We start from the raw sequence: 25672 nt of genomic DNA, 5'->3' as shown, positions 1-25672 counted from the left end.
TTTTATAATGTTAAATTGATTGACAGACACACAGGTCAGACTCTTACTGTGCACATCTCTTGCAGAAGTTGATCTATTGAATTTTCTCTCTGATGGTCAGAATTGATGATGGCAATCTTTAGATTGATGACAGATCTAGTCCAACTCTTCACTCCTAGAAGACCTTGCTTGGTGGCTAGCTAGTAGTTCTAACTATCTTCCCTCTCGTGACTGACCTGTCACTTTCTTTCACGCCCCTTAATTTTGAGTGCAGGCGGCATAAACGCGGTGTGGATCATGTGGGCACGGCCACCGAACCCCAACCCTGCAGTGAAAAACAAACTGCCCTCCCTGCCGGCGGGGACTTTAACATTTTTTAGTAGTGGTGTGTGCGGTGTGTGCTAAAAAATGAGCATGGCGCTGGCCGCAATCGAATAAACTTAAAAACGGGACAAAATTTACATTATTAAAAAAAAACGACGGGACAGGGGAAGAAGCATAAAATAACGGTACTGTCCCTTTCAAAATGGGACGTATGGTCAGCCTATAGTTTAGGGGCAATGGGTAATTTAGGATTTTTTTAGACTTAGGTTTTTTATTTTGAGTGGGTTGGTTGGGTGGGGGGTTTTAGTTTTAGAGGGGATTTTGTAATTTTTTTAGGTAAAAGAGCTGTTTAACTTAGGGCAATGCCCTACAATAGGCCCTTTTAAGGGCTATTAGTACTTTATTGTTAGGTTAGGGGGTGTTTTTATTTTGGGGTGGCTTTTTTGTTTTTATAGAGCTATTAGATTAGGTGTAATTTTCATTATTTTGGATAATTTCGTTTTTTGTAATCTAGTGTTTTTTATTTTTCGTAATTTTTTTTTTTGTAATGTTAGATTTTGTTAATGTTTTTCGTAGTGTTAGGTTTATTTAAATTTGTAATTTAGGTCTTTTTTTATTTTTTTGTAGTGTTAGGTTTTTTTAATCATGTAATTTAGGATTTTTAATTTGTATTTTATTTTATTAGCATAGTTATGTTAGTTTTTATTTATTTTAAGATAGTTATATTGTACTTTTAATTTAAAGTTAGAGGGGTGTTAGGTTTAGGGGTTAACAGTTTAATTGTTTATTGATGTGGGGGACCGGCGGTTTAGGGGTTAATAGGTTTAGTTTATTAGTTGCGATGTGGGGGGCTGGTGGTTTAGGGGTTAATAGGTTTAGTTTTTTAGTTGTGATGTGGGGGTTGGCGGTTTAAGGTTTAATAGTTTATTATAGTGTTGGTGATGTGGGGGATCAGCGGTTTAGGGGTTATTAGGTTTATTTAATGTCGGCGATGTCGGGGGCGGCTGACTAGGGGTTAATCATTTTATTTAGTTTGGGGAGTGGTGGATTAGGGGTTATTCATTTATTTTAGTGTAGGCGATGTCGGGGGGCGGTGGACTAGGGGTATTTAGACTTGGGGTTTATGTTAGGTTGTTTGGTTTAAATATAACTTTTTTTCCCCATAGACATCAATGACGTTGCTTTAAGGTGATTTGCCATTCCGCGATCGCAGGTGTTAGTTTTTCTCTGACACCTTCTCCCCATTGATGTCAATGGGGGAAAGCGTGCACAAGCATGTAAACTCAGCCCTTGGCTCTTGTGCGGTATGGAGCTTAATGCACCATACCGCACAGCACAAGTAGGTTTCTCAGTAACTTGTAATGGCAGCGCTATGAAAAGTGCGATAATGCTAATATTTTTGCGTTCTTTACGCACCCGGTACAGCGCAAAACTTGTAATCTAGGTGAATATAAACCATGCAACGAAAGGATTAATAACATGTGAACTGAGTGTGGATGTACTTGTCCAATATGTTTTGGACTTCCTGTAAGCCATTTGGGGCTATCCAGTAATGAGTAAAAGGTATTTTCAAGTAAATGTTGATGTTAAACGGAGATGAAACCCAATATTTTTCATTCATGATGAAGACAGAGCATGTGATTTTAAACTTTCCAATTTGCTTCTATAATCTAATTTGTTTTGTTCTCTTAGTCTGTTGAAAATAATACCTAGGAAGACTCAGGCAGGGCCAGATTTATAATAAGGCAGAGTAGGCATGTGCCTACAGGTGCTCTCCATAGAGGGGCGCCTGTCTCTGCCTAGTATAAATACCAGTAACCTTAACTAAGATGGCTGCCGGGAGTGAACTAACAGCACTGTGCATGCATGGTGGCCATCTTTGTTAAGGTCAGGCACGTGTCAGTAGAGGGGTGAGAAGGGGCATAGGGCATGTGCCAGTCAGGGGGGGACAGTTGCATGTCTTGATACAGCTGTGTAATCGGGGTCTGCTTCCGCCCCCACCCATACTGTCATAATGACAGCTCAATGCTCTAAAGGCCTCTCCCTGTATCTGGCCCATCCGCTGCCCCCCCAAACCCCAGATAGATGAGCATTGTCTGTGGTAATGGTTCAGACTGCAAGGACACACAAGTGAGAGGGGACAAGATGGCACCAGCCTGTGCAAACTGGGGCTGGTTGATGTGAGGAGAAGGTGCAGTGCAGGGGGAGAGGGGCCTGTGGAGCCAATCAGCTAGATTACAAGTTTTGAAAAACCCAGCTTGTGCGGGCGATATGGTGGCGTTGAGCTCCATACCTCACCCAAATACAAGCAGTGTTTTGACGTGCTCATGCACGATTTCCCCATAGACATCAATGGGGAGAGTCGGCTAAAAAAAGCCTAACACCTGCGATCGTGGAAACAAAACTTCCGTAATGCACCTCCATTGATGTCTATGGGGAAAGAAAAAGTTATGTTTAAACCTAACACCCTAACATAAAAACCACGTCTAAACACCCCTAATCTGCCGCCCCCGACATCACCGCAACCTACATAATCTTATTAACCCCTAATCTGCTGGCCCGAACATCGCCGCCACCTACCAACACTTATTAGCCCCTAATCTGCCGCCCCCAATGTCGACGCCACTATACTAAAGTTATTAACCCTTAAACCTCTGACCTCCCACATCACTAAAACTACATAAATATATTAACCCCTAAACCTAACCCTAGCGTAATCCTAAACCTAACCCTAACACCCCCTAACTTAAATATAATTAAAATAAATCTAAATAAAACTTACAATTATTACCTAAATAACCTATTTAAAACTAAATACCTAAATGTAAAATAAAACCTAAGCTAGCTACAAAATAACTAATAGTTGCATTGTAGCTAGCTTAAGTTTTATTTTTATTTCACAGGTAAGTTTGTATTTATTTTAACTAGGTAGACTAGTTAGCGGCGGAATAGGGGTTAATACATTTTTTAAGTGGCGGCGATGTCCGGAGCGGCAGATTAGGGGTTAATCAATTTATTTTAGTGTTTGCGATGCGGGAGGTGTTAGTGTACTTTTTAACACTTTAGTTATGAGTTTTATGGTACAGCTTTGTAACGTAAAATTCATAACTACTGACTTTAGATGGCGGTATGGATCTTGTGGTTATAGAGTGTACCGCTCACTTTTCGGCCTCCCAGGCAAACTCGTAATACCGGCGCTATGGGAGTCCCATTGAAAAATGACTTTTTAAAAAGTGCGGTACTGACGTTGCGTGACGGCCAAAAAGGTGTGCGGTACACCTATATCTACAAGACTTGTAATAGCGGCGTTAGGGAAAAAGCAGCGTTGTGAAGCATAACAATGCTTTTTCACTCATAACGACAAACTCATAATCTAGCTGTATGTGTGGTGATGTGTGTATTATACAGTGATCTGTGTTATATGCAGGGATGGTACTGGGTGTAATATACAGATGTGTGTGTTATATGCAGAGATGTGTTTAATATACAGATATAGCACTGGATGAAATATGCAGAGATGTGTGTAATATATAGAAATGACAGTGGGCGTAATATACAGAGGTGTGTAATTATATGCTGAGATGGCACTGTGTGTTATATGCAGAGATGTGTGTAATATACAGAGATGGCAATGGGTGTAATATGCAAAGCTGTGTGTAATATATAGAGATGACACTGGGTGTTATATACAGATATTTGTGTTATATGCAGGGATGTTACTGTGTGTTATATGCAAAGATTTCTTTAATATACAGAAATGGCAATGGGTGTAATATGCAGATATGCAGAAGTGTGTGTAATATACAGAATTGACACTGGGTGTAGTATACAGAGGTGTGTGTTATATGAATACATGGCAATGGGTGTTATATACAGAGATATGTGTAATATATATTGATGGCACTGGGTGTAATATGCAGAGGTGTGTATGTAAAATGCAGAACTATGTGTAATATTCAGAGGTGGCACTGGGTGTTATATGCCAGCGGCCATTTTAGTTAAGGTTATGGTAGCCAGCACATCGGTGTGGGAGGTGGGGGGGGGGCTTCAGCTTTTGGTGCCTACAGGCACCTGGGCTGTAAATCCGGCCCTGGACTCAGGTGCTGCCGATTGGTGGCTGCACATATATGCCTTATATTATTGGCTTACCCAAAGTATTCAGCTAGCTCCCAGTAGTAGTTTAAAACTGTATTCGCTATCTGATCCATGAAAGAAAAAAATGTGTGTGTGTGTGTGGGGGGGGGGGGGGGAAACAAATTGGCAGTTAAAGCATTTCATATGAAATCTGATGAGGTAATAAGGTTCAGAGCAGACCCAGACTGAGCACAGGGCATGAGCCCAATGGGCCAGTGCCAATTGTGAACTGGGGCTAGTTGTCTTAGCCCCACCCAGTCACCAGCATTATAATTTATGCATGATGGAGTTATGCAGGGCCCTAGTCCCTGGAAAACAAATTCCAGGGACACTTTGGAGCATAACCACGCCCATTTATGGATTGAATAGGCACGCCCACTCCAATCCACCCTAAAACAAGCACATAAAATACTAGTAGTATAATGTACAGTATCTATACTGGTTGCTTAAAATGATAGGGCAAATGATACTTTAATTATTCAGATAGAGCATGTTATTTTTAAATTCACTTTTATTATCATATTAACTTTATTCTCTTGGGTACCTTTGTTGAAATATTATGTGCATATTCTTAGCAGCAGAAATGCACTACTTAGAGTGAGATTTTGATTGGCGGCTACACACACTTGTCTTGATTGGCGGCTACACACACTTGTCTCTCGTCATTGGCTCACCAGCTGTGTTTAGCTAGTACCCAGTAGTGCATCGCTGCAATGGAGATGACTTTAATTATGTATCAGGTAGATTACAAGTTATGCGCGATAGAGGGTATTTAACGAATGCAACAAAAGTTACGTTATTTCACCCTCCATAGCGCTGCCATTACAAGTTTTGAAACAGCCGGCTTGTGCATGTGATTTGGTGGCGTTGAGCTCCATACCGCACAAAATACAATTGCTGCTTTGACATGCTTATGCACACTTTCCCCATAGACATCAATGAGGAGAGTGTGTTAGAAAAAAACCTAACACCTGCGATCGCGGAATAAAAAGCTCCGTAACGCAGCCCCATTGATGTCTATGGGGAAAAAAACACCCCTAAAAATCTGCCGCCCCAAAACCTACATAAAGTTATTTACCCCTAATCTGCTGCTCTCAACATCGCCGCCCCTATGAAAATTCATTAACCCCTATTCCACCGCTCCCCAACACCACCGCCTCTATAATAAACCTATTAACCCCTAAACCGCAAGCCCCCACAACGAAATATACTAAATTAAACTAGTAACTCCTAAACCGAAAGCCCCCCACATCGCAATAAACTAATTTAAACTAGTAACCCCTAAACCTAACACCCCCCTAACTTTATATTAAAATTACAATTTCCCTATCTTCATACTGACAGCGCAGAGCGGGTCCATCCTGAAGACATCCAGCGCGGAGCACCCTCTTCATACGGTCGCCGTCGTATACTGAATCTTCGATGCAAGGGAGCCTTTTCAAAATAGCGTCCCTTGCATTCCTATTGGCTGATTTGATTTTGGAAAATCAAATCAGCCAATAGGATGAGAGCTAGTGAAATCCTATTGGCTGTTCAAATCAGCCAATAGGATGAGAGCTACTGAAATTCTATTGGCTATTCAAATCAGCCAATAGAATTTTAGTAGCTCTCATCCTATTGGTTGATTTGAACAGCCAATAGGATTTCAGTTGCTTCCATCCTATTGGCTGATTTGAATTTCAAAAATCAAATCAGCCAATAGGAATACAAGGGACGCCATTTGGAAAAAGCTCCCTTGCATTGAAGATTTAGTATACGATGACGACCGTATGAAGAGGATGCTCCGCGCCGAATGTCTTCAGGATGGACCCGCTCCGCACCACCGGGATGAAGATAGAAGACGCCGCCGGGATGAAGATAGAAGATGCCGCCTGGATGGATGAAGATCTCGCCGTCTGTACTTCAAGAACTGTAAGTAGATCTTCGGGGGTTAGTGTTAGGATTTTTTAAACTTTTTTTGGGTGGGTTTTTTTAGTTTAGGGTTTGGGCTTTTCTTATAAGTGCTGAATGCCCTTTTAAAGCCAATGCCCATACAAATGCCCTTTTCAGGGCAAAGGGTACTTTAGGTTTTTGTTAGAGTTAGGTTTATTATTTTGGGGGGTTGGTTAGGTGGTGGGTTTCACTGTTGGGGGGGTCTTTGTGTTTTTTTTACAGGTAAAAGAGCTGATTTCTTTGGGGCAATGCCAACAAAACATCCTTATAAGGGCTATTGGTAGTTTTTAGTAGGCTAGGGTTTTTTTTTTTCGGTGGGCTATTTTATTTTTATAGGGCTATTAGATTAGGTGTAATTCTTTTTTATTTTTGATAATTTCGTTTGTTATTTTTCGTAATTTAGTGTTTGTTATTTTTTGTAATTTAGTATTTTTTTATTTTTTGTAATTAGATACTTTGTAATTTTTATAGTAGTGTTAGGATTTTTTTTAATGTGTATTTTAGTTTTCTTTAATTGGTAGTTAGTTTAATTTTAGTTTAATAGTTATATTAGTTTAATTGTTAGTTTAAACTTAGTTTTTTTAATTTGACAGGTAAGTTTTAATGTTAATTTAATTTAAGATAGGGAAATTGTAATTTTAATATAAAGTTAGGGGGGCATTAGGTTTAGAGGTTACTAGTTTAAATTATTTTATTGCGATGTGGGGGGCCTTCAGTTTAGGGGTTAATAGTTTAATTTAGTATATTTCAATGTGGGGGGCTTGCGGTTTAGGGTTTAATAGGTTTATTATAGTGGCGGCGGTGTCGGGGAGCGGCGGAATAGGGGTTAATAACTTTAGTATGGGGGGGCGATGTAGGCGGACGGCAGATTAGGGGTTAATAATATTTAAATAGTGTTTGCGATGCGGGAGGGTGGCGGTCTAGGGGTTAATAGGTAGTTATGGGTGTTAGTGTACTTTGTAACAGTTTAGTTATGAGTTTTATGTAAAAGTTTTGTTGCGTAAAACTCATAACTACTGCTCCCAGAAGACGGTACGGATCTTGTCGTTATAGGGTGTAACGCACCGCAAAACTTGTATAGAAATGGCAGCGCTATGGGAATCCCATGAAAAAACTTCATTTTTATGAGTGCAGGACTGACGTTGCGTTACAGGCTAAAAGGCTTGCTGTACACCTATACCAACAAGACTTGTAATGGCTGCGTTGCTGTTTTAACGCTGAAATTGCCATTTTTTCAGCGTTAAAAGACGAACGCACAACTCGTAATCTACCTCTATGTGTTTTATCCCTTTGCAGAGGTTAAACAGATGGTTATATGCAAGCAATAGTACAACAATAAAATTGCTCTAATGCATTAAAGGATTTCCTTTTTGCCCTGTTATAGTCCAGCTCCTCATCACGTCCCTTACTCTCAAGCACATAATAGGCATAGAAGGAATAACATTACAGCAAGTACCAAAATGATAAAACAAGAGTTAAATGACTAACCCTTCAGCATCTGTATAGCAGGACACCACAAAGCATCCTAGTTTATATAGATGTTATACAGCCTGAAATTAGACAATGATATTACTGCAGTGTGTTTAACCTGCTGACTACTGTGTTGGGGCTGCTAGAATAGAAAACAATATATGTAGATATACTGAGGTTTTTGTTTTAAATACTATTACCCCTTAAGGATTGGAAGAAAAATGTTAAAGATTTTTGCTATCACTCCATTTAAACAGAAATACTGCATTGTTTTTTTTTATTTACCTATCAAAACTATATATTTTTTTAGTAGACAACCCAAGGTATTGTTCTTGGCCCATTTTGGTATATTTCATGTAACTGTTTGCCGACAAATGCGATCAAATAAAACAATTGTTAATTTTCTAAGACTTTGGGGTTCTCACTGAAATTATTTACACACAACTACTACAGTTTTAAGAAAAATTATTGTAAAAGCTTCTCTGGGATCCCCTTTGTTCCACACTTCTGACATTCCCATCAGTAAAGGGGTAAATGAGTTAGCTGGTAAGGGTAATCGTATTATAATGTAGGTATTACCCTCCTAACTGACAACTCCCTGATCCCTACCTGATCTACTGGGGCATATGTATCAAGCTCCGAATGGAGCTTGATGCTCCGTGTTTCTGGCGAGCCTGCAGGCTCGCCAGAAACAGCAGTTATGAAGCAGCGGTCACAAAATACGTGGGCCTGTTTTTGGTCCCAGTCCTGGTTCAAAGCCTTCTGCTACATGTTGAAAATGGAAGGTAACAGATAGTGATGGCTTAATAGGAAAATAGCTTATTGCACAACACTAACCCAAACATTGAAACAATCAACAAAAGTGGAATAGGACCAATACAGAACTAATAAAATAAAGAGAATTTGTAGAAATGTATGATAATATAAAGTGATTTATATTTTATATTATTTATATTCATGTTTATGAAAGATCAGCCATTAAATATCTTAGTTGATGCATTCATCACAGCTATGTTGGTTTTCTCAGACATTGATTTAGCATTAAAACCTTTGTTTTTTAGAACAACATAAAAATGTAATACCTAATGTATAAGGAACAAAGAAAAAGTGAATACAATCTAAACACCTCTGCTGTGATTTTATTCTTTACTTCTACACTGTCAGCTAAAACTTTATTAATAGTCTGATTACTTACCTGACATCCCTGGCGGTCCTTTGGGTCCACTTATCCCAGGCGGCCCTAATTGAAGCAACAGAGGCATATGATTATATGGCATTACAGTTCTGGCTATTAGTGACAGACTAGTTGGCTGACAATTTAATAATTCTTACATACATCATTTTCTGTGACTATAATAAAGCTGTGGATGGCAACAAAAAGCTGTGCACCATGAAACATATAGATTGTATTTCCTTGTGGTCAGTCAGGATGCATCCATTGGTTTCAACTAGCTCACCTGTGCTGGGTTTCTTAATACATAGTAAAAAAATGTATACAATATTCTTCTAAAGTAAATACTTAATAACGAATGGATTATTTTCTCTAAATTCCATAAAGTCTTATATTTGCTTATCTTAGGCTAAATAACTTAGACTCGTTTGCCGACAGTTAAAAGTAGTTTATGGCTCCATTTCCATCTTAATATGGGAAGAGTCCACAGCTGCATTCCTTACTTTTGGGAAATACTGAACCTGGCCACCAGGAGGAGGCAAAGATACCCAGCCAAAGGCTTAAATACTGCCCCCACTTCCTCATAACCCCAGTCATTCTTTGCCTTTCGTCTTAGGAGGTTGGCAGAGAAGTGTTAGAAGATTTCGGAGTAGTCTCTTATGAAGGGTAGTACTCTTCGAGATCGGACTCGAGTTTTAAGTAGTCCTGTCAGCCTCGAAGTGAGAGCATGGATGAATGTTAGAGTCCGGAGATTCAGGGAGAGTCTTTCTGCGAAACCATCCCGACTAATATTAACAGCTCCATAGGCAATCAGCATTGACAAGTTTCGCTTCCTGCTTTCTTCACTTAAGTCCATGTCAGAAGCGATGCTACTATCTGTCACACTTGAAGGGCCGTGTTCCTGTTCCACAGCGTGGATTCTGGTAAGATTGTTTCATATTTTATACATGTATGATAACGCATGAAGACAGGGTCACAGTGTGACTCCTTTTATCTGTATAGAATCAAGGGTTAATATCTCCTTAGGGGTAATTTTGAACAGGGGGGAATAATAATCTTATATGTTTATTTGATTTTATGCTGCTTTATGTGTGAGCTGTTAGGCTCATAGGCTGTTGGAATATACAGGTTTCACTTTCACTTTGAAAGCCATGCAGCTTACAAGCTTGGTGCACTTTCTCTCATAGCAGGGACAGTCCTGCATTGTGCACTATGTGATTCATTCCCTCTTTCCTGACTGGGTGTCTATCAGAGAGGAGTCATAAATCTCTGTACTGTCTGGGTCATAGGAGGTGGTGAGTGCCCCAGCCATTGGAGTATAAGGGTGCCGTTTTTTGAATAAAATAAGATGTTTTATTTCTCTAGTTCTCCGGTTATTGCACTAGTGATGGAGGATTCTGTTACTTTAGAGGGAACTCCCTCTATTCCTAAAGAGTAATTCCTGTTTATATGGTGAGGAGGCCCTAGTTCCCCCTCTCAATTATGTTCCATATGCGATAGTGTATAATTAGTGCGCCAACGGTCTGATAATCTACTGTCTATATGACAGTGAAACAAAATCACAGTGTTAAAAATCGAAATATATAACTATCAGATACAAATCGTTATAAAAAAATCCCGATCATATTAGGAAACAAATGAGTTAATAGGAAACAAATAAATTAATCTTAGATAGTAATAGTGATAACGTGATACAGTGTTGTCTTAGCAGCGAACACCCTAAATTATTAAGGTAATAAAACTGCAAGGCACTATAAGTAATAAGCACAGCAATGTGGTAGAATCATTAAATGATATAGTGAAATAGTCCCAATAATCAGAGTTCAAAATGTTACATGAATGATGGGCGTAATGTCCAAATCACAGTAGGCAGGCTCTTCTCCAAAAGATCCCTGTTGGTGACCCAGGGGTGGATACTATATAGAAAAAAAGATAAAAGAAGGCGCCAACATAGTGCGGTTACCAATGGGATGGGACACGCTTAGCAAATATACCAAATACTCACAGGATGAAAGACACTTGAGAAGTGTCACAGGTGCCTCCTGGACTCTCTGAGTTGTCCAGCTAACTCTCACTCCACTGTGGTGGTAAGGTTCCGCTTGTCTCTGCCAATTTGGATGGCTCCGCTGGTGGTCCTGGCTCCCAGCCAATTTTCCAAAAGGACTCTCTTGCGGTTTCCCCAAATCCAGTTATCCAGTTGAGGTATAAAGGATATACCACTGCTTGTTGTTTCCTGTTGATTGTGAACTAAAAAATCTCACAGCCTTCCAGTTACAAACAACATCCAAATTATGTTCCATATGCCTTGATAATGTGATAATATCAAACATGCTTGATACAACGCAGCCGTCCACCTCTGAGGAGTTGTTGTCCAGTGAGGTGCGTACCCTACATTATTATCTCTATACACATGCAATTTTCCTGTAGCATTGCGGATCCTCCATCTGGAGGGGGTCTTTTTTTCACCAGACATTACTGCGCAGTTCAGACGGTGATGTCTGCAGCCTTTAATGCTTTACCTCACCCTGCTAAGAGCAAGTGAAAGGTTACATATTGCACTCCTTCCCAGAGTACATCAAATAATGTTTTGGATTTAACTGATAGGGTTATCCGAGGATGAAGTTCTTCCTGTTACTTCAGAGTATGAACTTTCTGGGTCGGAGTCTGCTGCCTCTAAACCTCCAGCTGCGGTGAACCATACTTTAGTTTTAGGAATTTGCACTTCTAAAGGAAGTTTTTGGCGAATCATAGGTTCCAGAGGTCATATTGCCTGATGAACCTTTAATTCCTAAATTGAATAGAGTTTGAGGACAGGGTGGTGCCTTCCCTTCCCTGCTCCTGTTAGATGGCGAACATTATTAGGAATGAAGGGGACAGAATTGGATTCCTTTTCCCCCTCTTCTCCCTTTAACAAATTGTCCCCGGTCCCGGACTCTCAATAGAGTTGTGAGGTTCTGTCCCTAAATGGGATGGCGTTATCTTCACCCTTGCTAAACGTACTACTATCCCGCTTAAGGATAGTTCTTCGTTTGAAGAGCCCATGGATAAACGATTGAAACTCTGTTAAGAAAGATGTTTCAATATACAGGATATTTGTTTCAACTGATGGCGGTTGATGCCGCTGTTGCTGGAGAAAATTACCTTCTGGTGTGACCCCTTATAGGATTTGATTGAGGCGATGGGTCCCCTTGACGTTCCTCAGGAAAGATTTACAGCCTTGAGGGTTGCTAATTCTTTTATCTGTGACAGATTATTCACTATGCTATGGCTTCAACTTTTTCTGTTCAGGTCCGTTGAACTCTGGCTTAAATCATGGTCTGCGGATTTCTTCCTCCCTTTGAAGGGAATGATTTTGTTTGGTCCAGGCCTGGACTCAATTATCTCCATGGTCACAGGGGGAAAGGGTTCTCTCCTACCACAAGAGTATATGAACTAATATAAGGGACGATTGTCGTTTCTTTCGTTCTGATGAAGCCCATGTCAGCTATCCTCCGCTAAGCCAGAGCAAACCAAGAGCTCTTGGAAACCGGCTCAGTCCTGGAAAAATCCAAGCAGAGCAAGAAGCCCGCCGAGTCTAAGTCGTCATGAATGGGCGGTCCCCTGTCCTCTTCTAGATCATGTAGGGGGCAGTATGTCGCTCTTTTCAGTCGCTTGGTGCAGGGACATGCAGGATCCATGGGTTCTGGAGGTCATAGCTCAAGTTTTTTAGATAGGTATTAAGTCTCAGCCACCCAAGGGCAGATTCCTTCTGTCTTCCTGACACAGTAAGGAGGGAAGCCTTTCTGGGGTGTGTATGGGATTTGTCCTCTTAGGAGTTATTGTCCCAGTGCCTATCGCAGTGAAGGTTTGGGATACTATTCAAACCTTTTTGTGGTCCCTGAAAAGAAGGGAGCTTTCTGTCCAATTCTGGACCTAAAGTGCTTAAGCAAGTTTTATATGTCCCCTTGTTCAAGATGGAGACAATAAGGACCATTCTTCCCCTCATTTGAGAGGGGCAGTTCATGACCACGATAGATCTGGAGGATGCTCCCTTCATGTGCCAATCCTCTAGGACCACTTCCAGTTCCTAAGGTTGCATTTCTGGACAAGGACTTCCAGTCTATTGCCCTTCTGTTTGGTCTAGCTACGGCTTCAAGAGATTTTTTGAAGAGTGGACCATTCAGAATCTATCCTCTGTCTTCTTAGTTCCCATGGATGGAAGATAATCTAGAGAGAGTTCTCTTGTGTCAAGTACCAGGGTCGAATCACGGGTACTATAATAGTCTCCATAGAAATGAGAATATTTCTATCAGACCAGAGACGTTGCAAGCTAGCTTCAACATGTCTTGCCCCCCAGATCTCCTTAAGTCCATCTGTGGCTCGGTGTTTGGGGGTGCTTGGTCTCATGGTGTCCAGCATGGACATAATTTCCCTTGCCAGGTTTCACCTCAGACTGTTACAACTGTGCATGCTGAAGGAGTGGAATGACGATCATTTGGATCTGTCTCAACAGATTTCTCTGGACAACTGATCGAGAGAATCACTCTCTTGGTGGTTCTATCCGGATCACTTGTCCTGAGGGACGTCCATCTTAAGACTATCCTGGGTGATTGTGACTATGGTTGTGAGTCAGGATGGGGAGCAGTTTGGGGGTGCCAGGCCTATGGTCTCCTTACCTCATTTGGATCTTCAGGCAATATACAATGCTCTGAAGACTTTGCCTCTGCTGGGTTCATCCCAGTTATTCAGTTTCCAATCAGACAATATATCCTCAGTGGCTTTCATCAACCATCACGGGGGAACGAGAAGCTCCCTAGTTATGAGGGAAGTATCTCGGATCCTGGTGGGGGAAACCCACATTTGTTCGCTGTCAGCGATCCACATTCCGGATGTGGACAACTGGGAAGCGGATTTCCTCAGCAGACAATCCTTTCATCCGGGGGAATGGTCTCTCCATTCCGAGTGTTTGCAGAGATTTGCAAGAGGAAGATCTTATAACGTCTCAATACCAAGCTACCCAGATAGGGGTCGAGGTACAGGGATCCTCAGGCAGAGCTAGCAGATGCATTAGCAGTGCCTTGGGGGTTCAATCTAATTTATCCTTTCTGGCCATTACTATTACTTTCTAGTGTAGGGTCTCGAGTCAAGACAGTGTCAGTGATACTGATTGCTCCATCTTGACCGCAAAGGATATGGTTTAAGGATATGGTGGGGATGTCATCATCTCCTCCGTGGAAGTTACCTTGTCGCAGGGATCTGCTGACCAAGGTTTCTTTGTTCATCAATGTCTAGATTCTCTAAGGCTGACTGCAGGGATAATAAACGCTTAGTCTTAGCCAAGAGAGGGGTTTCTGAGAGTGTTACTTTTATTCTCGTAAGCTGGTTGCTTATCGCATCTATCATAAGGTGTGGAGGACCTACTTATTCTGTTCTCCGGGATGAACTGGGGAAAGGTCTTTCTGCAAATCCCCTGATGGGACAGTTTTCAGCCCTGTCTGTGTTACTGCACAAGAGGTTCGTTGAGCTTCCAGATGTGCAGCCATTTGTTAAGGCTCTACTGGATTCAGACCTGTGTTTAGATCTAGGCTCCTCCTTGGTATTTAAATCTTGTTCTTAAGGCATTGCATCGGGCTCGGTTGGAGCCTATGCATGAAGTAGACATAAAAATTGTGGTCTGGGAAAGTATCTGTGATTGTTGCTTTGCAATGTGTCCCTCCTTATCTGGCTTTCCATGCGGATAAGACTGTTTTACGAACCAAGTTAGGTTTCTTCCTAAGGTTGTGTCAATTTGTGATTCCTTTTTATGTCCTAATCCTCCTTCGTTGAAGGAATGTTTAAAACTTATTTTTGAAGCAGCCTTCAGGAGAAGGGTTTTACAGGCTGTGGTGCCCTCAGATTGGGTCTGCACCTCTTTTTCCCTCCCGTTAGCATTCCATGTACTCTAGAGCTTGGGTATATGTTTCCCAAAAGTAAGGAATGCAGCTGTGGACTCTTCCCACATTAAGATGGAAAACATAAATTATGCTTACCTGATAATTTCATTTCCATCTGTATGGGAAGAGTCCACAGCTCCCGCCCGTGTTCTCCGGTGGGTGGCCCTACATTTAATTTTTTTCTTCTAGCACCTTTTTCACCCTGATATTTCTCCTACTGTTCCTTGTTCCCTCGGCAGAATGACTGGGGTTATGAAAAAGTGGGGGCCTTTGGCTGGGTGTCTTTGCCTCCTCCTGGTGGCCAGGTTCAGTATTTCCCAAAAGTAAGGAATGCAGCTGTTTGCTCTTCCCATACAGATGGAAATGAAATTATCAGGTAAGCATAATTTATGTTTTTAGTGCCAGGTTTCCATTGAAGTATTTTGTGCAGTGTAGGTGTAAGCTAACATTGTGTTAACGCTTCCATTCGTCGTTGGATTTCTCGAAAATCTCACCATAACAAGTTAGTTGTTATAGTAACCCAACCTTACACTACAAAATGTGTGTTTAACATCTGCACTCCTTACATGTGATTTCCTCTTGAGAAAAGCAAATACAAAGATACACTGAATTCATTAAAAATGTAATGAAATTAAAAATGTTTTATTTAAAGGGACAGTCTGCACCTTGGTCATCTAAAGTCTTAACTTAGATTAAGCTGCAAATATCTTACTGCACCTTTTCTATATCAGGCAGCAGGAATGGTAAAAAAGTTATTTTAAATTGAATATTGTTTCTGGACACTTTGAAATGGCTGCGAAGCTCCACCCACTGATGACATCATGATCTGTGCTGCATATGATGTCCAATCACAAAAGGCTCACTAGTTGGATTCAACAGACTGTCAATGCTATTCAGCAGAGTGTCTAGATGCAGCCCAGATTGTGATGTCATCAGTGGGTGGAGCTTGGCAGCCATTTCAAACTCGCCAGAAACACTATTCATTTTAAAATAACTTTTTTACTGTTCCCGCTGCATGATATAGAAAGGGTGCAGGACTCTATTTGCAGCTTAATCTAAGGTAAGACTTTAAGATGACTAAGGTGTAGACTGTCCCTTTAATGAAAACTTTTTTTTTTATTACATTTTTAAATTTATTGACATGTGTAATAATTAGTGCAGCCCTAGGCATAGGTCTAGTTGGAATTTTATAGATATGTGCTTGCTTATATTTTTATATGTAAATATATAATGATATTTAAATAGGAACATAACTCCAACTAGTCCTTTACCTGGGCTAGCAATAAATGTTACAAATAACAATACAAGGGAAACACTTGTATTGTTTGAAAACTTTAATATTTAAATGGAAAAAAGGCCTTAAAAGGCTTATTTTCCCTCTTGTATACCTGGTTGAGCATGCCGTAATGTCTGAGACCTTATTGACAGCTTCTGATACTGTTTTAACTGTTTGCATGCTCAATGCAAATTTGCGCTTTTCGGCTTCAATTATTTTTTTTTTGGGATGCATAATTTTTTGATGGAAAACATGACATGATTCCCATAACTAATGGCATCCGACAGCATTTTTTGTTTTGTTTTGAGACCTCGCAAAAACCCAGTTGCGGCTCAATGGAAACAATCCCTTAGAGGTTGAAACTGATGTAGTAAGAGGTCTCCTGAATCTAATTACTCACTGCAACTAAATAAGAAAAAGTCTGATTCAATCTGTAGCCATTGTCTATGCTATAAAAAGTTAATATAAGTGATTCGCTGACATTAATGTTTAGTTCTCTTCCATTATTTTCAAAGTAAAAAAGTTTATATTTTGCATGCTAGAGTTCAATCCTGGTGCACACCAGTAATTCTTTCACAAACAGTTGTGACTTGCACAAAAACAAAATAGTTATGTAAAATTGTTTATTTAAACTCCCATAGTTACAGTTTGCAACTCATTTTTCTTCCCATTACTTTTAATGGAAAATGTGAAACGCGTCATAATCTGGTCACAATATCTTTCAACTTTTCATTATTCCTGCTCCAACGCCCTTTTCATTAAACCTGCCTTGACCTGATTATAACAGCTGCAAGACTGGGAAAATCAAAGGGCTAGATAACATGTGGCGCTCAAGTTAAAATTTTAGCTTGGCCATATTAGTGTGAGAGTTATGTTGGAAGTAAATAGTGTGCGAGTGAAAGACTCTGGCTCGCTACCTTCAGGATTTCGGATATCGCGACTGTGCTAACTTCTTTTTCCAATAGACTTCTATGAGCACACTACAAAACAAACTGTTACTATTAGTCCTGGAAGAAAACTTCCTTCTTCTCTGACAATGTTCCCCAACTCTGAGGATGTTTTTTTTTAAGCAGAACAATGCTCTGTGCCACACAGCCAGGTCAATCAAGATATGGATGGAGGATCATCAGATCAAGACCCTCTCACAGCCAGTCCAATCTCCAGACCCGAACCCCATGGAATGTGACCAAGGGGAAAAAGCATGGTCACAACCATCAAACAAAGCTAAGCTGCTTGAATTTTTACACCAGGACTGACAGTCACCCAACAGCAATGTGAAAGACCGGTGAAGAGCAAGCCAAGAAACATTAAAGCTGTGATTGAAAATCAGGGTTTTTTCACCAAAGATTGATTTCTGAACTCTTGCTAAGTTATAACATTAGTATTGTGTTGATAAAAAATGACTATGAACTTATTTTCTTTGCATCATTCAAGGTCTGAAAACACTGCATTTTTTTGTTATTTTGACCAGTTGTCATTTTCTGCAAATAAATGCTCAATGGGCTAGATGACAAATGAAGCGCTAATTTGTCGTGCACCCGTAAACGAGCAAATTTACCCAATTATCCGCGTACAATAAATAACTTGCAGAAGCACTTTGCACTCAGCAAATTAACCAGAGGTCCCCCAATTGCCCTCAAAATAAAGTCTAGTGTTCCTTTATAAAATAAAAAAAAATGCACATAGCAGTTATAAGGGGTTAAAGTGGTCGGAAGTTCCTTTACATTGCAGTCTATGTGAACTGTGTTTAAACTTGAAATATATATGCATAAGCTTAGGTACATATATATTTATGTGTTAATATGTGAATATAGACATATAAACACAAATATATATGTTTATATTCATATAAATATATATTTATGTGTTAATATGTGAATATAGACATATAAACACAAATATATATGTTTATATTCATATACATATATATTTATGTGTTAATATGCGAATATAGACATATAAACACAAATATATATGTTTATATTCATATACATATATATTTAAAATTTGCTGCCCATCACTGCGTGACATACCCCCTTCGCTAGGTTATGTGCCGTGATTATCAGCAGGAGGACCCAATGAAAGTACAAAGCTTCCATGCAAAGTGAACGCGAGGTCACAATCGCATTGCACTTAACCTCTAATACAAGCGCACATTTGCGTGGGCTGGTGTTACATGTGAAGCGCAGATATTTTACGCTCCACTTATAAACTAGGCCAATATATTTATTTTGAATTTGAGAGAAATGTTGTCAGTAGTTTATAGAATAAAACAAAAATGTTAATTTTACTCAAACACACACTAATAAATAGTAACTGATAATATTTTAGTTTTTCTAAGGGGGCCTTATGGGTGTTGGTGAGAGTGCATTTGGGGGGATAATGTTAGGGGACCATTGTTGGCTAGTGGTGCTAGGATTTCCTGTGGTGTGGGGAGGAGGGGTTGGAAAGGGGGTCAGGGGTGAAAGTTGGTGCAATGTTCTGTATTGAGGCTTTGGACAGTGGGATAATTGAGACGTGTATGCACTTAGGATACAGTTATTTACAGTGCATGAGATCCATGTTTGGATTAAGTGGGATTGTGACTAATTTACATTATGCTGGGGAAGTTGCAATTTCAATTTACTCATTAGTAACCCTAAAACCCATAATCTGATAGAGATAAAGGGGCGTATTTATCAAGCTCCGAATAGAGCTTGATGCCCCGTGTTTCTGGCGAGCCTGCAGGCTCGCCAGAAACAGCAGTTATGAAGCAGAGGTCACAAAGACTGCTGCTCCATAACCATCAACGATCAACCATCAACCACCAACGATCAGGTTGATTGACACCCCCCTGCTGGTGGCCGTATTGCTCGCCGTATTCAACGAGGTCTGGCGGACCTGATCCGCACTGTCAGATCAGGTCCGCCAGACCTTGATAAATATGGGCCCATGTGTTACTGCCAATAAGGTCACACGCACCTGATCAAACTGGTAATTGTGGCCAGCCATAAGAAGACTGTTATATTTACTGATATGCAAGTAGCATGATATCACTAAATAATAGTCAGGTGACTGTGATACTATTGTAAAAATGGTGATGAAAGGAAACATTTGCAGTTATATATGTTTACCTATACCAGCTCAATTTCTTTAACAGAACTGAAATCTAGCTCAGAATTAATTACCCTGCTCTGGACCAGCTGCTGCCCATTTCTTTTTTAAGTAGATTTGTCTGAGTGATACCAATGAGAGCAGAGCAGAGGGAGCCCAGCCTATTGTGTTTAATGGCTTGTGCGATGCACCCTCTGAGGTGAAATAGTCTGTATAGGAGGTGAAATATTCACAGGAATATAAACATTTTATTTTGCAATCGCGTTCCCCTAATCAAATTCTGTAAAACTAAATTATTAAAGCATTAGTAATATAGGGCGAGATTACAAGTGGAGCGCTAAACTATTGTGTTGCGTGCACGCGAAAATTAATCAGCCATTACAAGTGGCTGGTCATTGCTACCACGAGCTCACGGTAGCAATTAGCGCTTATAAAATTAATTAGATCAGATCTCTAGTTAATTAATAAATCTGCCCCAAATGGCCCCAAAATACTGTATAGTGTAGTTTATAAAAAAATAAAGATGGCAGCATCTTTATTTTTTAATAAATTTACTGCACTAGGCAGTATTTTGGGGGCTAAAGTTGGCGGGAGTGGGGTGAAAAAAAAAAAACGGCACTGAAAAGTGCCTTTACATTGCTGTCTATGGGAAATGTATGTATACACATACTAACATAAATATATATGTACATCAGCATATACATCACATTTATATTTGCTGCGCGACTTGCCCCCTTTGCTGCTGCTGAAGTTCTGATGCCGTCTCTGATGGCAACACAACAAGGATCACATAGGAGCCTATGGAAGCGTTTCTCAGCGATGTGAACGCGAGGTTGCGTTCGTATTGCTGTGAACTTGTAATACCAGCGCACATTAGCATGTGCTGGTATTACACAGTGGAGCCCAAATATCGATTTCATGAAAGCGATTTTAGCGCTCCACTTGTAATCTGGCCCATAATGTTTATAATCTCAATAATTAAAATGAATTCTTCACCTTTAATAATTGTGATGTTGTCCATTCTCATGGCCATCTCCCCATGCATAACCCATAGGGACTCCACCTCTTTCTTCAGCTGGAACAGTTTCCTGGTCCCTCCATCCTCAGATGATGAAATGGTCGCATTCGCCCATGCTGACTCTTCTTTCAGCAAGGCAGTACCTGATGACTCCAAGCATTGCACCTGGCAGATTTCTTCTCTGAATGTCACAAACTCCTGTTGCAGAGTTATCACTTAAAAAATAAACAGTAAACAGATATAACCAGTATTTAAAATTCATTAGAATATTTACATAAAACAAGGTCATACACTATTCAACAGATTAGTGACCTTTTTTCTAATTAGCAATATGCCAGATTTGGGAGATGTAGCATTCCCCTGGTACCAAGGTCAAGAATAATTAATAATAATAATAATATTACTTACCACTTGGTTAAATACTTTTACTAGCACATTTTTAAAGTAAAATCATAAACATAAAACTATTGGAAGAATTGTATGTTATCTCATTAGTGAGAGCAAAAGGGAAATGTAATTGAATCATATTTTTTTAGTAAATTCTATTATAGTTGATTGTGTTTTTTTGACTCCCGGTTTGCCTTTTTCAATATCAGAATGATCCTAATGCCAACAATAACACTGTTCTTGTATTTGAAAATATTAGATCAGATATTGAAAAAGTCACCCATACAATGCATGGACAGCATCAACTTCAAAGCATTCACTAACCAAAGGCACTTCATAAGGGCTAGATTACAAGTGAGGCGCAATGTGCAAGAGATATCGTGTTTTCGCAATCAGTTTTTACACTACAATTATTACCACAATCTCAGGCCTAGATTTGGAGTTTGGCGGTAGCCGTGAAAACCAGCGTTAGAGGCTCCTAACGCTGGTTTTAGGCTACCTCCGGTATTTGGAGTCACTCAAAAAAGGGTCTAACGCTCACTTTTCAGCCGCGACTTTTCCATACCGCAGATCCCCTTACGTAAATTGCGTATCCTATCTTTTCAATGGGATTTTTCTAACTCCGGTATTTAGAGTCGTGTCTGAAGTGAACGTTAGAAATCTAACGACAAAACTCCAGCCGCAGAAAAAAGTCAGTAGTTAAGAGCTTTCTGGGCTAACGCCGGTTCATAAAGCTCTTAACTACTGTACTCTAAAGTACACTAACACCCATAAACTACCTATGTACCCCTAAACCGAGGTCCCCCCACATCGCCGCAACTCGATTACATTTTTTTAACCCCTAATCTGCCGACCGCCACCTACGTTATCCTTATGTACCCCTAATCTGTTGCCCCTAACACCGCCGACCCCTATATTATATTTTTTTTTTTTTTTTTATATACTTTATTTTTCCAGTACCACATACAGTAACAACGATGTGAATTACATAACATATCAAACTGAGTGCAATATTTGTCAAACAAAATCACTGCAGTGGCACCATTGATTTTAATTTTCCACCTTTCCACCCTCCTTCATAACATAGCCCCTTCTCCTACTTTCCAGTTCATCTCCCTTACTGAAGGAAACAGTAGAAGACACATATCTATTGAATTCTGTAACGTAAACATACCGGTATAATGCAACATGCATGTGTCAAATGAATCAATTATCCTCTCCTCTCCCAGAGCTTACCTATTCTCTGTCCTGACCCCAGGCGCCACCCCAGGGTTCCCAATGCCCTGAGCCCTGTAAGATATCTGGCAATTGTTGTCCTGTCCGAGCCGTTACGTAAATAAGTTCCATTTCCCGTGTAGTTGGGCGTTCAATATAAACTCAGCATCTTTGAATGGGTAAATAATCTGTTTCTGATGCGCTAGGTCTAGCGTGTAAATAAATGTTTCCCACTTAGTTACAAATTTTTTCGTTCTGCGTGTGATGTCCCCCTGAGTGTCAAGTTGTTCATAAATCATTTGCTTTCTTACTATTTCCTTGAGCTGTGTGAAGGTTGGGGGTGCTTGCATCATCCATTGCTTTAGGATGAGTTTTCTTGCGTGTAATATAACGTTGTGTATGAACTCTGTGTGTTGGCTGGTCTTTGTCTGAGCATGTAGGAAAATCACCATTTCGTCTGACAACTGGATTTTGTCCCCTGTACACTTTTCCAACCACCTCTGTGCCATGGCCCAAAATTTTGTTAACTGCGGACAGTTCCATATCATGTGTAGTATATCTGGGTTGGGGTTCGAGCATTTCGGGCATATTCCCATTGCATCTGTCTTCCACTTATGGAACATTTTGGGTGTTATGTATGCGTTGTGAACGAGTTTAGTGTGAGATTCCCTGATTTCGTTTGAGAGAGAAGCCTTCCTCACCTTTACAAAGCTTTGCTCTACATATTCGTCTGCAATGTTGTGGCCTATCCTGTTTTCCCAGGCGGTTCTCAGCTGTTCAATATTTGATTTATTGGGCTTAGACTGGAGAGTGTTATAGGTATGTGAGATAGAGGTCATCCCTCCCTTCATCAACTTCAAGAGTTTGTAAATGTCACAGTCAGTTTCTAACATGTTTCCCGTTCTCAAGAGATTTTGCACGTAATGTTTGACTTGTAGGTAAGCAAAATGGTGCGAGTTAGGTATACCATAGTCTCTCTGTAGTTCGATGAATGGGCGGACTGTGGACCCATCGTCTGATAGTATTTGCTTTAGACTCTTAACCCCCCATTCCTCCCATTGCTTAAATGGTTTTGTGGTGAATCCTGCGGGAAAGTCTGGATTACCCCTGAGGGGCAGAAAGGTTGTGTGATTGTGTGAGACCCCCAGTGTTCTGCATAATTTCCACCATGCTCTTATTGGGTGACGGAAAATACCCGCCCCTCCCAGTATGGGGTCTGCCTGAGCTCTATTCATGTGTGGGAGCATTTTTAATGACCATGGTTTGATGATTTCTGATTCTAGTGTATAATTGGTAAAGTGCCCCCCGTCCACCAACCAGTCCATCACATACTTTGTTAAGGCTGCCCAGTTATAATATTCGATGTTGGGAAGTCCAAAGCCTCCACTCTCTGGTTGACAAGTCATTTTCTGATAACTGAGTCTGTGTTTTTTCCCCTTCCAGATGAAATATAGAATGTCCCTATTTAGTGTCCCAAGGTCTTTTTTATGCAGCAGTTCAGGGAGCATCTGCAGGGTATAGAGGAGCTTAGGGAACAGGATCATTTTAATAAGTCCCACTCTCCCCGATAAGGTCAGGGGTAGTGAAGCCCAGGTCAAAAGTTTTTGTTTTAGATTTTGCAACAGTGGTTTAAAATTGACTGCGTACCATTGGGTGGGATTTCTAGTCAGATTGATACCTAGATATTTAAATGTGTGTGAGATCACTTTAAAGTTATCTTCTAATGGTACGTTAGGGTCATTATTCTGTAGCCATAGTAGTTCAGACTTATCTTTATTTATCCTGTATCCTGAAATATCACTGAACTCCGCTATCACCCTCATTACTTTAGGGATGTTTTCCCTGGGGTCTCTTGTGTAGAGTATCATGTCGTCTGCAAAGAGTGACAGGTGTATTGTTTCCCTGCCTATACTCAGCCCTGCCGTCTCCTTCCTAATCCTAATCGCTAGGGGCTCCAATGCGAGGTCAAACAGGAGGGGCGAAAGAGGGCACCCCTGCCTCGTGCCCCTCCTGAGAGAGAATGTCTTTGATGGCTTCCCGTTTATCAGGATCGCCGCTTGGGGAGTGTTGTATATGGTCTCAATAGCTCTCAAATAGGGTCCCCGTATGCCAAATTGTCTCAGGGTGGTAAATAAATGGTCCCATAATATTTTATCGAATGCTTTTTCAGCGTCTACCAGGATCAGGCATGCCTCATTCGCATTCCGATCTCGATCCTCCCCCCGTCTCTCCCAAAAGTGTGTTAATACTAATTGCAATTTTCTCATATTTTTGACTGCGGACCTTCCCTTAACAAACCCGGTTTGGTCTTCCTGAACTAGGAGGGGGAGTACCCCCGCCAGTCTATTGGCCAATATTTTGGTGAGTAGTTTATAGTCCGAATTTAGCAGGGAGATTGGTCTGTAGGATGCTGTGAGTAGGGGGTCTCTGTCGGGTTTGGGGAGGACTGTAATATTTGCTTCTGCGAATCTATTGGTTAATTTTGCTCTTCCTTCTAGGATTGCGTTATACAGTAGGGCAAGAGTGTCCACCGTCTCCCCACTGAGCATTTTATAGAATTCCCCGGGCAGTCCATCAGGTCCCGGGGTTTTTTCCAGGGGGAGCGAATCGATGGCCTTTGTAATTTCCAGGGGTTGTATTGGGGCATTGAGTTTCCCTACCTGATCCTCATTTAGCTGTGGTAATGTTAACTCTCTCCAAAATGCGGCTTTCTTTTCTACGTCTATGTCTTGAGAGTCGTACAAGTTAGAGTAATATGAGGTGAATGCCTGTTGTATTTCTGAGTCTTGAGTGAGTATATTGTCTTTGTCCTTGATGGCCACTATAGTGTTTGGCTTTCTATCTAACCTTGTGAGCCGAGCCAATAATTTCCCCGTACGGTTTCCGTACCTGTAATATTTAGCCTGAGAGCGGTTTTGGGCAGCAACCGTTGTTTGTATCAGATAAGTGTCTCTCAAGTCTTTAACCTCTCTATATTTATTCCTGTTCTGTTCTGTAGGATGTCTCAAGTATTTATTTCTGGCATTTAGTATCTGCCGTAAGAGTAGGTCCCCCCTTGCTCTTCGTGTTTTCCTAACTTTGGCCGCATATGCCATCACCACCCCTCTCAACACCGCCTTTGCTGATTCCCAGAATAGAGAAATGTCACCCAAATGCTGTGCGTTCAGTTCTGTATATGTTAACCATTCCCCTATCAGGTATTTGCGTAAGTTGAGGTCGTGGTATAAGTGTGACGGAAATCGCCACCTGTGTGCTTGTCTGTGTGGAGCATCTGTGTCTATATGAAGTGAAACCGGGGCATGATCCGAAATCGTTATGGGGTCAATTTTAATGTCAGTTATATGAGGACAAAAGGAGCTGGTAACTAAGAAGTAGTCTATGCGGGATAGGGTTGTTTTCGCTGGGTGTAGGCAGGTATAGTCTCGGGCCTCTGGGTTTCTATCTCTCCAGACATCCGAGAGGGTTAAGGTGTGTCTGAAGTTAAGTAAGATACGGGTTTCCCTCTTGGAACCTTTCCATATTGTTGTCTTTTGCGGTGCATAGTCTGGGTTACGGAACCTGTCTGCTGGTGTGTGTGGGGCAATATTGAAGTCGCCTCCCATTACAATTGGGAGCTCTGCAAACTGAATGAGCTGAGTTTGTAGTTGAGTCAGGAATGTTTTCTTTTCTGTGTGGGGGCCATACACCCCACATAGTACTATATGTAATGCTCCTATTTGTAGTCTGACTATCAGGTATCTTCCCTCCGGGTCTATGACAGT

The 25672-nt window shown here is 40.7% G+C and overlaps 1 protein-coding gene across 1 annotated transcript in view; it reads right to left on the bottom strand.

Annotated features, from left to right (window-relative positions):
- The window catches only part of LOC128657661 (macrophage receptor MARCO), a 201520-nt gene that overhangs the window by 97950 nt on the left and 77898 nt on the right, over positions 1-25672 (bottom strand). Inside the window, exons 3-4 of the mRNA XM_053712049.1 lie at positions 20288-20524; positions 9035-9079 (exon numbers count right to left, since the gene is read on the bottom strand). Coding sequence (XP_053568024.1) covers positions 9035-9079; positions 20288-20524 — 282 coding nt within the window. The remainder of the gene's footprint in view (positions 1-9034; positions 9080-20287; positions 20525-25672) is intronic.

Source organism: Bombina bombina, chromosome 1 (genome assembly GCF_027579735.1).
Source record: "Bombina bombina isolate aBomBom1 chromosome 1, aBomBom1.pri, whole genome shotgun sequence".
NCBI lineage: Eukaryota > Metazoa > Chordata > Amphibia > Anura > Bombinatoridae > Bombina > Bombina bombina.
The sequence above is the reverse complement of the archived record's forward strand: the minus strand, read 5'-3'. Positions and strand labels throughout refer to the sequence as shown.